This window comes from Ammospiza nelsoni, chromosome 4 (assembly GCF_027579445.1).
Source record: "Ammospiza nelsoni isolate bAmmNel1 chromosome 4, bAmmNel1.pri, whole genome shotgun sequence".
In the NCBI taxonomy this organism is placed as follows: Eukaryota; Metazoa; Chordata; class Aves; order Passeriformes; family Passerellidae; genus Ammospiza; species Ammospiza nelsoni.
In genome coordinates this window covers 2,269,551-2,284,110 of record NC_080636.1, presented here as the reverse complement: position 1 = coordinate 2,284,110, position 14,560 = coordinate 2,269,551, and the positions used below count along the sequence as shown (strand labels likewise).

Genomic DNA, 14,560 nt, shown 5'->3' with positions numbered 1-14,560 from the left:
TGGCACAGAGAATTTGGCATGTGCAGTCCCAGCAGAGCTGACCTGCTTGGCTCAAACACTCCCACTGCAGATCCCTTTGTGGGGATGCTGCTCCACAGGGATTTCCTTGGTGAATGGAGCCTTTGCTAACAGGACCAGTTACTGTAGTGCTGTTAACGTGCTTCTCTCCTTCCTCTCCTTACCTTTCTGCTCCATCTCCTCTTTCTTTTCTCTCTCCCTCACCTCCTTTTTTGACTCCATTTGCCCATTTGTTTCATTTTCTGGTCCCACCACCCCTTCCTTTTCTCTCAGGTCATAGGTGGTCAAGCCATGCTGCTGGATTACCCCACCCAGAGCTTGCAGCACTTCTTTTAGTGGGAGATGGGAGACACTGCTGCTGAAAATCTCAAGTTAGAACAGCCAGAGGGAGGGGGTAAAGCTATGAAATCTAGAATTACTATTTTGTTGAATGTATTAAATAAGCATAACTATTTAAGATTAAAGGTTTTGTTCAGAAACTTAAGGTAGCCAAAATTTGTCTTTTCCAAGAATATTCAAAGCTATTAAATAGAACCATCAGACTTTATTTGATCTTATGAAGAGAGATAAATTCCTTCAGTAAGGCAGGAGGCTGCCTGCTTTCCTGTCCACAGAACAGAAATAGTCCTTATGCAACCTCCTTACCTATTGCCAGTTAAAAAACAAATACTAAGGTATTGCTGTCTGTCTTGTCTGTCAGTGTCTTCTAAATCCCTGTAGAATGTTGCTCTTTAAAATCTTTTTTCTATTCTTGAGAACAGTTAAGAGGAAGATGAATTTCTTCTTGTTTTTGCTGCCTGTAGTTATGTGAAAAGGGAAGACTAAATATTGAGCCATTATGAGCACATTCTGCTGCTCCACGCTTCTAAGCTAAAGGAGTTACTCTGGGGAATTTAAGACACATTTTAGTTTTGATGTGAAAAGCAATGCTGCTGGCCTGGTGTACACTGGGGCAGCTTTGATTAAATTCCTTTGCAGAAAGGTTTGTGCTGTGCTGTTGCATTTTGTGACCATGTCTGTTTTTCTCCTCCCCCAAACCACAGGGAGCTGGCTCGTGAGAAGGTGATGAGGGAGGTCAAGGCTCTGGCGAAGCTCGAGCACCCAGGGATTGTTCGGTATTTCAATGCATGGCTGGAAGCTCCCCCTGAGAGATGGCAGGAAAAGATGGATGAGCAGTGGCTGAAAGATGAAAGGTAACTCATGGGGCTCTTTTTAACAACGAATTTGAGATTGTATGTCAGGAGAACTAGAAAACTGGTAGAGGATGCAGGAGCATGGAGAGACTATCTAGAAGAGAGATGGTTGTTACTTAGCCTGCCAACTTTTCAAATGAGCAGATAAAAATATATCACACTTCGGTATAAAGTTCTTGATTTATGGGTCCTCTCTTGTGTTAAAGTCCTTCTTTCAGCTTAGGAAACATTATGTGGTTCTTAGTTGAGCTTGTGTAGCTGAACCTTGCAGTGTTTGGAAGGTTGGAACATTGCTGCTGTGATTCATTTGCAAACTTTGGCATATCTGCCTTCTTTGTTCCTTTCTACTGTTTTCTTCCTCTTCATTGACTTGAGTTAAATGGACCTGATACAGTACTCCAAGAATTAAATAAATTTATTTCACTAGAAATACATGAGGGATAATCAGACTGAGGATTTGTGAAGCTTGATATAGAAGTAGGTTAAAAATGAAAAAGTAGATAAAGGAGAGAACGTGAAGAGAGAGGGAAAAGTGGGTGTATGCTGGCATTTACAGAATGAGGCCTAATACAAGACTGCTGGGTGGTTTCATAATAACAACTGAACATGCCTCACAATTTTTAGAATACAGCGACCTTTATATTTCAGGCATCAAATTAACATTTCACAGCTGTAATTCTTCCAAGGCACTTTAAATAGTCCTTGCAGTGCCTGTTCCAAAGGGCTGGATTTTTTCAAACTGAAGATGAGCCTGATTGCACATTAGGAATCCAGGCAGAAGAGCTTGTTAAATATTCCTTTATCAGCACTTTTGTCTCAATGAGAAAACCTTATCCTTGCTAAGACACAGATGCTAAATGCTGGTTATTGGTGATTCCCACATTGGGTAGTCACTCCTTGTTGCAGTGTGATGCAGGTGTCAGGGGTAGCAGTTGTTAAATTCTGGGCTTTCAGAAGTGCATTTCTAGTGAAATGATTGGAATCTACTACAATTTCTCTAGTATTGATCTCTCTTTGCCTTCCAGCACTGATTGGCCACTCAGTTCTCCCAGCCCAATGGATGTCCCATCATTTAAGATCACAACAGAGCCATTTTCAACAGAGGAGCACATTGAAGTTACTGCAGCTTCATCAGAGAGGGTGAGGTCTGTGGGGATACCCTGTGGTCAGTCAGATTCATCTGGAAGCCAGTTTTCTCCTCTGGAGTTTTCTGACACAGACAACAAGGATTTGCAGCACTCAGAAGATCCCCTGTTAAACCTTCAGGACAGTGTCCTTACAGGCTGTGATGTAGAAGACAGCACTATCAACAGTAATGAGCTGGGACACTCCTTGGAAATTTGTCCTTCAGCTGTTCCTGTTGTACATCTGAAGGAAGGGACCTCCTCCTCTATTGTGTTTGAGGATTCTGGCTGTGGAAATGCCTCCAGTAAGGAAGAGAAAGTTGATGTTTCACATAATGAGAGTCCTTCTGAGGATAAAGGGAAAAGTACAAAGGAATCTGATAACAAGAAATCTGCTTCAGGAAGTCCCCTCTCTGTTTCTCCTCCGAGGCCAACGAGTTTAAGCCTGGACCTTTCTAAAAACACTGCAGAAAAAGTGAAGCCCACCTCTCCAAAGGTGTATCTGTACATCCAGATGCAGCTGTGCAGGAAGGAGAACCTCAAAGACTGGATGAGCAGGAGATGCACCATAGAGGAGAGGGAAAGGACAGAGTGTCTGCAGATCTTTCTGCAGATTGCTGAAGCTGTTGACTTCCTGCACAGCAAAGGATTAATGCACAGGGATCTCAAGGTTTGTATCCATAGGTTGCTGTATGTGGGAGGAATGTGGCGCTGCAGGCAAAGCCTGCCAAAATAGCTGACTCCTCTCAGTGACCTCAGCATGGCTGTTAAAAAAGCTGAATTAATGTCTGTTCAATAATCTGGAGGTGCAGTGCTCCAGGAAATAAATATTCATCACTTGTTACTGCAATTAAAGTCTTTGTTACAGCAAGACTTCTTGTACCTGGCACAGATCAGTGGCATTTGTCCTGGGGTATTTTGAATTCATGTTCTTTGTACAGGGTTGTTCAGTGCTGAGCTGTGTGACAAAGCTATTTTGGATCCTGTTCTACTATTTCAAGTGAAGCAGATAATTGGCAGTGTGGAGCTTGCAGTTGGACTTGATCTTAAAAGTCTTTTCCAACCTAAATAATTCTGTGATTCTAGTTCTGGTATTTTCCTTCTTTCTATAGCAATGCAGCCTAAAAGGAGCAGTGTAACTCTTGGTTGGAGAAAGTAAAAATTAAGCAATGTTTCTCTGGGATTGAAATGTAAACTGTCCTGGAGCAGAATTGTGAGCCAGTGCCAGCTATGACAGTGAAGCTTTCTGAAGGATTCACAGTATTTTAATGTCTCATAGCATCCACACAGGGAGGGCTGGGAAAGGTGGTTTGCACCTCTGGTGTTTGTTTAGTGCAGCTGAAGTCAGGAGTAACTTCTGCCTTTTCTTTCATTTTGTTCATGGTCCTCCCATGCTAGTGCCTGATTTTGCTGTAACTTAAAGCACTGGAAGTGTCAGTATGTGTTACCAAATAAATAAATTTAACTGAAGAGCCCAGCCAAAGTTAGTTTTATTAGGCCTAGCTCTGAGAAATGGATCCCTTTTGCCAAATGTGGACAGTTATGTTTCTCTCTGCTTGTTTGAGGAGGCATTAGTAGCCCATCTCAGTGGAGTGATTACTGAAATGATTGTGGCTTCTCAGATGGTAATTTGGCATCAGCAGAAGCAAAAGCTAAAAAATGCCATGTCAGAAGTGGCAGGAAAAGGAGGTTCAAATTAAATAATCCCTAAAGGATATGTCAGAGTTAGAAAAACTCTAACAGCCCTTCCAAGTGTTTTCTTTTCCCATCAGCATAAGGCAATTACCTTGAACCATTTATCTGACAAATCTTTAGTGCTTGAGAAACTGACCATAAAAGTAATTAAATCCCTGTACTAATATGTTGCTAGACATGTTAATTAATAACCTTTCTTAACAATACTGTCAGGTGTAGCCCTCTGCAGTCTTCACTGGGCTCACTGTTCAGTAAACCTTATGTAGATCTCCTAAAACTGTATTAGTCTTAATCAGGTGTGGAGTGTTTTGTTGGAACATCTTAAAAGTTCAGTGCTGGCAGCAGTTTGAACAAGAGATTTAATTTTGTTTACTTGGTATAACCAACTTGGAAACAATCTCCCTGGATGAACACCTTCCTCCTTCAGGAAACTTTCTATGCTTGTATAGGTGTTATTCTTGGATCCCAAAGCTTATTTGTCTGTTATGTGTTAATTTGGTCAAAACAACAGCCAAACTATTTATTTAATTATTTTCTCTACTTTTCAGAAGCTCCTAGGAGGAGATCTCATCTAATTTTGTAATTTGTCCAGAGGTTGGTCATGCAGTCCTGAGTTGGTGCCAGCACAATAACCTGCAAAGCTGCTTGGCTTGGCTGCAGGCAGAGCTCAGTGATAGCAGAGGCCAGTTCTTGCTCCCATTGGCACCAACAAAAGCTGGTAGATCTGTGTGAAAATAAATTTCTATAAGGGCAAATTAAAAGATCCAAGAAGTAATCTAAATATGTAAATTACCAGTGCACATTAAAGTGCATTAATTAGGCTCCTGCTAATCAGGGATACTGCAATGTCAACATGGCAGGAATTTATGTGGGCAAGTGAAGAGGTCAGAGTTCAAATTCTTTTGAAGAAAATGAAGTGCAGAAACAAAAGTGTGCCTGTCAAGTGAATTTACTGTTATTCCTAGGATAAACTGTCGGTCATGCTTGGCAGCTCAAAAGAAATTATCAGTTTCACAGAACTGCAAGAACAGTCTTGGATACATTTTGCAGCATTAATTGAATTAAACAGAGTATTCCAGATGTATGAGAAGTTTATTCATGTGAAAAAATGAGAATTCTTATTCTGACTGAAGAATATGGAGAGAAATTTCTTTGTGCAGGTGGCAAGATAACCAAACTAGAGGGTGGTTATAGTTGATTGTACTCTGCTTATGATTTAAATCAAAACTGTGTGCTTCTTCCTTAGACTTTTTCTCCTCCCAAATCTGATCTTGATGGTTTCTTTTTGCTGGCATTTTGCAATAGCAGAGAGTCCATTCCCCTTATTTGTAGAAACTATGTGCAAGCCTGTTCAGAGACAGTCAGAGTCCAGCCAGAGAAGTATTAAAATAAACTTTGTTATGAGGAGTTTTTCCCCAGGAAGAAGACAAGTCTTGCCTTGTTTGTAGGAGGAGAATGGAGATCAAGGCAATGGGATAGAAACTCCTAATGGAGATGTTTGTTCCTTGAGCATTAAAATTCTCGTATCAAGACTTCTGATCATGTAGGTGTGCACTGAGGGTGGGTGCTCTGTAAATGCTTCAGCCAGAGCCTGGAGGCACTGTGGATTTACAGGGCAGTGGCTTTTGTGCCCTGAATGCACTGTGACTCCAAAGGGCTGGACACTCGTTACAGGGAAATACAGTGGGGGATAAGACCTGCCTCAGAAGGCACAGGCAGGGTGTGGGCACTGTGGAACTGTTTCTCTAGGGCTTCCCTCAGAAAAGAATCCTTTTCTCTGCCTTGTTTCTTGAGCACTCAGTGTGTTTGTCTTTAACTGAGGAAGTCAGGTGGACTTTGAAATATGGTCCTTTATCTTGTGGGAAAATATTGCCCTCTATCTGTGTGCCTGCTCCTGCTGCAGGGCTGATGTCAGCAGAGCACAGACCATGTTCTCCCAGCCTTGAGGGCCCAGGAGCTGAGAGGAGCTTGCCCAGCACCACCTGCTGTACAGCTTGGCCCTGTACATCATCCTGCTGCTTCCTTCCCCTTGCAGGATCAGTCTGTTCTCATCCCCAAACTCTGTATTTGTAACCCACCTGGAGTGGTTTTATTTCAAGGGAATAATCATTCTTTTGGTGGGTGCTGTTCTATCAGGCAGGAAGCAAATTTCTTGAAAAACTGTCTTGGATGTGCACCATTGGCCAAGGGACAGCTCTGTTCCAGCCTCTTTTATCAGTAGGCTAAGCCAGGGATGGAGGTGTGGGCAAACAAGCTAAAGGAGAGTTAAGCCAGATCATCACTATTGCTGCCTCTATGAATTGCAAAGTTCTTAAGCTTCTATCAAAAATAAACTTTTTAGTTCTGTTATGCAAACAGCTGTTCTATGTTAAACTGCACATTACACTGAAAAGCAGACCTTGTTCCCACTGTATCTGTAATTTAACACTGGGATGATGTGCTGTGGGCTGGTTAGTAATACAGCAAACTACTCTAGCATTTAGGGATTAAAATACAAAAGCACAGGAGAAGGAGCTGCAGCGTGTGGTGTGCAAGTGTCAGTGTGGCCTGGATCACTTACCTGTGCTGTTCCCAGCAGTGTTGGCTCTGTGTGTGTTCCTCAGCAGAGCTGTGTGCTGCTGGTGAACCTCTGCTGAGTGACAAGAAATGAGCAGTCTGAGCCTCAGGAAGAGACAGTGGTTAATGCAGGAGAAATTCCTTTTATCTGAATAGTTACAATTCTTAACTGCTGTTCTTCAGCTTTTTAATGATTGTTTTTAGCTTTGACAGCTTTGAGTTAGAACCAAGTGCTATAACCACTGAAACACAGACATCTGTTTGTTACTTACTTTTTCTTTTCACCTCTTTGTTTTCTCAGCCTTCCAATATATTTTTCACAATGGATGACATAGTAAAGGTTGGGGATTTTGGACTGGTGACTGCTATGGACCAAGATGAGGAGGAGGAATCAGTTCTGACCCCAATGCCAGCTTATGCCAGACACACAGGACAAGTAGGGACCAAACTCTACATGAGCCCAGAACAGGTTTGTGCTCTCTCTTCTCTCAAGCTGTGCTTGGCAGTGCCCAGAAGAGCCCTGAATTTTTGAGAGCTCTAAGATCAGGCATTCCTAGTAAACCATTGCAATCAAGTCACTTAAATTCTTTCTCATAAAAATAGAGTTTTGAGCTAAATTGAGTTCTAAAATGAATATTTAAATGTATGTATTTGTTATAGCAAAACCAGTGGCTAATTATTCAGACTGAATGCATTCATTTGTCTTGCTTTTAATGCAGTATAGGAAGGTAACTGTAAAAGATTCCACTTAATTGAGGAAGGACACACTCTTGTGCATGAGATTAAGTAAGGTGAAACATTTTGCTCTGCAGCACAGAGGAGCTGAGGATCAGACCCTTGCTACCTGGTGCTCATGGCTGAAGTTCACCAACGTGCCTGTGCTGCAGCTTCCAGCTCTGCCCAGGGCTGGTGACCTGCCCAGGTGAACTTGCAGGGGTGATGTTTACTTTGTAGATAATTGCATGCAGTACCTTGACTGCCCTGACCCTGACTTTGCCTTCTCAGATCTGTGGCAACACCTATTCTCACAAGGTGGATATCTTCTCTCTGGGACTGATTCTCTTTGAGCTGCTCTACCCCTTCAGCACACAGATGGAGAGGGTCAAGGTATGTGTGGTGTTGGGTTATCTTCAGTTTGAGCATTTGTTTAAAACTGCTATTTGCTTGGTGAAAGGCTGGCAAGAGGTTCCTGTCCTGTTTTCTTTGGAGAAAAGCCTTGCAGCCAGGAGCACAGCTTCTTTATCAGCCTTGTGCAGACCCCCCGAATCACTGAAAATAAACTGCAGTCTTCCTAATGTGTGTGGTTGAATTGAGGCTTTAATTTCTTTACAAAGCTCCTCTGTTGTGAAGCCAAGAGAAACTATTGAACTACAATATCCAAGAACTCAAGCAATAAATATAGCTTGTGACTTTAAGCCTACCAGCTTGGTTTTCACTCAAGAATTGGAGCCATGCTGTGCATTTTGATTATTTCTTCCTTCATTTGCATCTGCAGTGCTTTTTCCCCCAGAGCACTTGGTGAAAAGTGGCTGTTCCTTTTCCTCTGGTGAGTCTGAGCTGTGAGTCTCACTCAGCTTCAAGCACAATCTTCCCATAGCTGCTGCCATTCATTGCAGCAGATGTGAGTGTGGGATGTTTGATGTGAATTTGGGATGTTTGATGGTGCATTACAGCTCTTGCTTGCTGTTAAAGTGTGAGATCCATCTTGCTCAGGAGCAAGTTCATGGAGAACAGGGGATACAGCCAGAAAGGTCTCTCCTCTGTGACCACCAGTGACCTGTGCAGGAAAGGAAGAGTCATTAAAACTTGTATTTATCATGTGAATGTGCTTGGGGGTGTTACATTCTCAGCTGAAGATGGAGTGGGTTTAGCAGAGAGTAAGAAACAGCTTGAACAGCAGCCTGACCAAGTGCTTCATCTCTTGCATTCTCTTGATTAAGATGCTCTGGCTTTTAATGGCACAAACAGTACAGTCTAGAGGAGGAATTGGTATTAATTTGAACCTCTGGCACTGAAATCAGTTTCAATTTCTCTAAATCAGTTTTACTGAAACAAAATACCTGGGGAAGAGCCATCCTGTATTCTCAGATCTCTTGCAGCAGTGATTACAGGCTTTGCCCTTCCAGTTTCTCTCCTAAGAATAGAAGCAAAGCAGATAATCAGAATGAAGCCTAAATTCCATCTAATTCACATTTTTTACTTGAAGAGAGTGTTAAAAGAGTGCCCTGCCTTTCCAGGATTTTCACTGTCATTTCACTCTTTTTGCTAAAAAGGAAATTCCTGCCCTTTCATTGCTGGGTTCTGGAGTTTGGCTGCTTCACTGGCTATTTCTGAGTTGTTACCCTGAGGTTTTCTTTGGCCTCAGCCAAGCATTAGCACTGCTTGCTGAAGCAAAACATGCTCTGCCTGACCAAGTAACCCAGCAAATTCTAGGAATTTGTGACAACTGGCTGGAAAAATCCCCAGAGGTGGAGCGTGAGAGCTGCCTCTGTCTCAAGCTGTGAGCAGTTAGTCAGTAGCAGTGCAATTTATTTCCAAGTGACATGCTGGAGAACAGATCACTAAATGCAGACTGAACTGACAGAAAAGGAGAAAAGTTTCTGAAGAATTTTAATGTCATCAAACTCAGTTCTCTTGACCAGGAGTTTGGCTGTTGCCCATCACTATTAACTGGTCACTTTATATTTCCAGTGGAGTAATAGTGAAATGAATTATGATTTAACTTTAGAATTCTTGTATTTTGTGCTCAAATTTTTGTAAAAGGAGATCCTTCCAAGAAAATTGAAGTGCTAAATGCTGAACATGGGAAAAACACTGTCACTAGATGGAGCCAGTGGCCTTTGTATGAAAGGAGCACAGAAATACCCAACAAAACTGCTGATAAATCTTCTCATTCCTCCTTAAAAGTTCAACAAAGACAGGTGCTTATATTGGTAATGCAGAGAAAATAATTTCATGTGTCTTGATACTGGTGAAGGCCATCCTGGAGTTATGGGTGGTACACAGATTTGCTGATTTTGTGCAGCTAAAGTGAGAAAGTTCAGGTTCATGTATCTGACTGATTTAAAACTGCAGAAATCACAATTCTTGTAACACAACTCCTCCCAATGCAGGCTCAATACCTGGGGAAGCAGCAGCTCACCTGTTCAACTAGGTTGTGACTTTCAACCACTAAAGCAACACTTTAAAACAAAGGGTTTTCTTTCCAGCAGGCTCATTTCTTTGCATAATTTGCATGTTTTTGAAGGGTAGGTTGGTATTACTAAGGAATGATATTTTGGAAAAGCTACATGTCGTTCTTCATATTTTTGCAGACTTTAAGTGATGTTCGAAATTTGAATTTTCCACCATTGTTCACTCAGAAATATGCACAAGAGGTAGGTACAGCTGATGTGTTAATTACAGCCTTTTCATTAATAATTGTAGCTTTTTTCCTTTGCTTTCTAGTTGCTTTGTAGGTGAAAATGGAGAAACCAGGTAGCTTTCATGTTATTAAGGTGCATTTCCCTATCCCAGTACTTCTCTGCATTTCAAAGCTATAACATTGCAATAATGGGCACGATGACACTCCTGTCACAGTGTTCCTCCAGGAATACATTTTTACCTGGCTTCCCTTTGTCACTTACAGCCATTCATTTCACATACATCCTGTCATGGTTTCCTGCAACAAATCCATATTCCCAGAGAGAAAATGCAAAGCTTCAGACAGGTAAAGGAGAGGCTCTAGGTAGCACCATGGCTGGATGGGATCCCCTCCAGAACTGGACCTCCCAGGAGGGAAATCCCCATGATAAATTGTGCTGTGTTCTCATTAGTCAGGTCTGTAAAGTGATGTGGTGGCAGGTGAAGAGGAGGTGATGTCCAAAATCTCCCCAGTAAAAAGCTGAGGTGCTTTCAGATGTTCAGGGTAGCTTCAGACCAGTGGCCAAATGAGACCAGCCTTTCCTGCTTTACAGCTGAAAGCTGCCTGGGAGAAGGGGCTGTGCTGTGCTCAGCTGGAGCAGGACACTAATTCTGATTAAATTTGAAACAAATATTCAGACTACTTGTACATTTAAAGGAAAAATTCTAATTTGCCACGAGAGAAATTCAGTGTCGCTAAATATGTGATGGCTAAACATGAATCTAAAAATTACATGTAAATTATGTATCATATATTTAACTTTGATTGCAAATAATGTGAAGTTTTTTATAACCCTATTAAACCTTGACTCCGATGACAGTAAAGACACTTTTAAGAGATGCACAGTGATACATTTTAAAATATTTAGTGCACATCTACCTACTGAGCCAAATAACACCCAAATAACTCAAAAAGCAGCTGGGGTTATTTTCCACTACTTCACACGGCCAGGACATAAAATGAAGAGGAGTTTATGGATTGGTTCATGTCATTTGTGTTGTCTTTTCTTTCAGTACACCATGGTGAAGGACATGCTCTCTCCAAGTCCCACTGAACGCCCAGAGGCTGCAGCAATCATAGAAAATCCTGTCTTTGAAGACTTGGAGCTGCCCCCCAAGCCCGTGCTCAGGCAGAGGTCACGGACAATGAGCCTATCAGGAAATAAACATTCCAGACAACCAAGCAAATAACTATCCTCAGGATCACTTCTTCCACTCGGCAGGTTTCACAGGGATTGTTCAGCAGAAGGATCCTATGATGCAGAATGTTTATCTTGGGAATAGTTTACTTCAGCTTTTTTTGCCATGTTTAATGTATAAGACATGTTGGACAGATTTCTGTTTACTTTGACAGCCAAGGAAGCCCAGTAACCAAACCTTTCACATTCCATTTTCCTTACCTTTTCTCTCCTAAGCGAACAGGTCCAGCTGCTGTGCTTGCCAATGTTGTGCTCCATTATCCTTTTTTTGGGGGGTTTCTTGGGTTTTTTTGAAGCTTGTAAATGTCAGCTTGCTGGGTGAGTGAGAGATCTGTAACATGTAAATAGAATTAAAATACTGTATTTTTATAGAGCAAATTACAGTCTCTAAGCCTAGTGAGTGTCTATCCGGGTCACTTGCTCTTTGGTGAAATGAAGATGATTTTGAAATTAACTTTGACTCCATTTTTGTCCCTGGTGGGTAAACTGGGAATCTGCACTATTTTTAAAGCAAAAAAAATACCACAGTTGTACATATTGTCACTGTCCATAGCCTGTCATTAGAGGAAATCATTTCATACTTCTGCACTACAGTAGATCTTAGGGAATGCATCTTACACGGATGAAGCTGTAGAGAAGGAAAAGGAGCTTTTTGCCATTAAATGGGGGTTTTATAGGCAGTGGTTGGAAGAGCCATAGTCAAAATTATGTACAAAAATGTTGTGATTCTGAAAATTTAAACCTAATGAAGTCATACATGTCGTATGTAATCTTGTAGATTTGTACTTTTTAAAAAAATCAACTGGTAGGCATTTGTGTAATCTGCTAATTTAACTGCCTAATGCCATGCTTTTATTTCTCACTGTAAATATGTTAATTTTTATTTATAAAATACAGAATCAATCCATTTGGGTTGGTGGTGTACAGGATGCACTTGTTGTAATTGTTGAGTGCATTGAATTACTGTGACTTCTTTCAAGTCTAAATGATTTAATAAACTTTTTTTATTTATAAGACAAAATAGTAGTTGCTTCTGTTGGAAGCCTGCATCCTTGTGTGCTGCAGGTGGCAGCCCTGTGCAGTGGGAACAGGATGGGCTCTGCATTCCTGAAACTTCTTTGCTTCCCTGTCTCACACTGGCCACAGCATGTGTGATGACGCAAAACCCAATGTGCTGCTTGGAAGGGAGACAGGATCTGGAGAAAAAAGGGAATTGAGCTCCAGACTGGGTGAATTATGGATGCAATTGCTCACCAGAGAGGGGAGAAGGGATAATTCTTATGCTGTTACAGCTGGTCTTGAACAATTTCATTTCTCTCTTTTACAGACTTAAATCTGTTAAAGTGTCTGAGCTCAGTTTCCTAAAAAGATAATGGACTCAAATCCTCCTGGGGATTACTGTGCTGTGGTGTGACACTGTGACAGCAATCAAACCAGCTGACACCCTGCAGCTTTGTGATAAGGCAGAAGTGGATTACAATGATTGTCTTCCACATCCTCTTGGATAACTCTGCCAGATACTGGCTCGTCCAGGTGAAACCAGAATGCTGCAGTGAGTGTCTGATCAGGAACAGAATTTGTGTTTAGCTGGGTTACAGCAGGAGAGTTAAAGGTGTCCCTGTTTGCATCAGCAGCACAGTGAAATGGCCACGTGTGGAGCCTCTGCCTTCCCTGCCAGCTCAGTGATTACAGGTGGAGCGCAGGAAATGAGGATTAAGGTATTTTTAACTTGCTGTGTATCTGGATGTGGGTAGCTGCCTATTCCAAGGGCCCTGCAGCATTTCAGTACCAGAACTGGCATATGTGTTCACACCAGGTGTGTCTGCATATTCTGGATTGTTACATTTGCCCTCAAAGGGGTGGATGAGTCCTCCCCTGTGGGGTCCCTGCCCAGCCACAGAAGCATCTGGCCTTGCTCAGCTCTGAACTGCCTGGTCAGTCTTTGCTTCTCTCAGCACTGCAGTGGGTTGTCCCTGGTTTTGGCCCATTATTGCTCCAGGGTTTGACAGAGAAAGGCTCTTCTCTAACCTGGGAGGTTTTCCTCTGAATGATGTGTACTTTCCAGCCAGCTATTTGTGGAAGAAAACCCCAAACTGGAATAGCTGTGAGCTCACAGCCCTGCAGAATGGGCTTTGGCCTGGGGTTCTGCTGTGCTGTCCCATTGTTCCACAGGATATTGCTGTCCCTCAGCTCCTTTCCTCCCCCATAGCTCTTGGGAATGAAACCCCATTCCTTGTCCTATCATATCAAAATGACCTGGGTGGCAGCAGCAGGATTTCTGCCCTGTCACCTTTGTACCCACAGGATGCTTCCCCCAGAAGAACGTGTAGGTAGTTACCATTTCCATGTTGTTGCTGGAGTCTGGAACACCTCACCCTCTCCATGGAGAGTCATTTCATAGGAGAACCACTGTTGAACCCCAGGTCAGGGATGTTTTTTCCACCAGGCTCTTGAGACAGAGTTCCTGACCCTTGTGCTGGCATCTTCAGTAACTCAGCTGCTCCAGGCAGGTCCTACTGCATTTTGCTACCTCTGAGGACATTCCCCTGATAGCTTTTCAGAGTAACCCTTCAGTGAGGCACTTGTGGCTTTCCTGCAGGGAGCCAGTGCTGTTGGAAGTCCAGATGAGCACTTGGCAGTAGTAATAATAATTATTTCCATTTATCTTGTTTTTTATGTCTCTATGGTAGATACCACAGTGTACACACAATAGTTCCTGTTCACATCCCATCTTCAGCCACTGTAGCTTTGAAACTGCAGTGCTCCTCCTGTTACAGCAAGTCTTTGTCATCTCCTGGGGTCTGCCACAGGGAATGTCCCCTTCCAGAACTAACAAGGAAACCTACAGATAATTCACAGAAGGCCATGGAAAGTTCTGAATATCCAAATGTTGCAGAAGCCAGTGAGCTGAACCTTAAGCAACAGCCCAGGCTGCAGAGTGGAAGTGAGCACATCCCTCCTCTAATTCCCATACACAGACTGGCACAGGTGGAGTTATTAAAACTGGTCAAGTCTGTAATGAAACTTCAAGATGAAAAGCTACAGTGGCTTGACAAGAAACACTGTCCCACCTGACACAGATCACCAGGATGTGCACAAATGTAAGGTCATGTTACACCATACTGGTTTGTTCTTTTTACCCAACATGAAGGTTGAAATTTGTCTTAGAAAATGCTCATTAGAAAAATAATTATCCAGGAATGAATCAGTTCCATTAATATATAACAAATTGCCTCTAAAATATCTGAGTTCTTCATGTGGAAGGTGAAGAAATGCATCTTTGTTGTATTGTAATATTCCAGCCCCTGCTTCCCCTCTTTTCCTACCCTTTGTTTTTCCACTGGGACGTGCTCCAGCACTTTCTGTATCACCG

The 14,560-nt window shown here is 42.3% G+C and overlaps 1 protein-coding gene across 1 annotated transcript in view; it reads left to right on the top strand.

The window, feature by feature from the left end:
* The window catches only part of EIF2AK3 (eukaryotic translation initiation factor 2 alpha kinase 3), a 43,802-nt gene extending 31,594 nt beyond the window's left edge, over window positions 1-12,208 (top strand). Inside the window, exons 12-17 of the mRNA XM_059471073.1 lie at window positions 1,062-1,211; window positions 2,237-3,005; window positions 6,888-7,055; window positions 7,592-7,693; window positions 9,901-9,963; window positions 11,003-12,208. Coding sequence (XP_059327056.1) covers window positions 1,062-1,211; window positions 2,237-3,005; window positions 6,888-7,055; window positions 7,592-7,693; window positions 9,901-9,963; window positions 11,003-11,179 — 1,429 coding nt within the window. The 3' untranslated portion in view covers window positions 11,180-12,208. The remainder of the gene's footprint in view (window positions 1-1,061; window positions 1,212-2,236; window positions 3,006-6,887; window positions 7,056-7,591; window positions 7,694-9,900; window positions 9,964-11,002) is intronic.
* The last annotated feature ends 2,352 nt before the right edge of the window (window positions 12,209-14,560 follow it).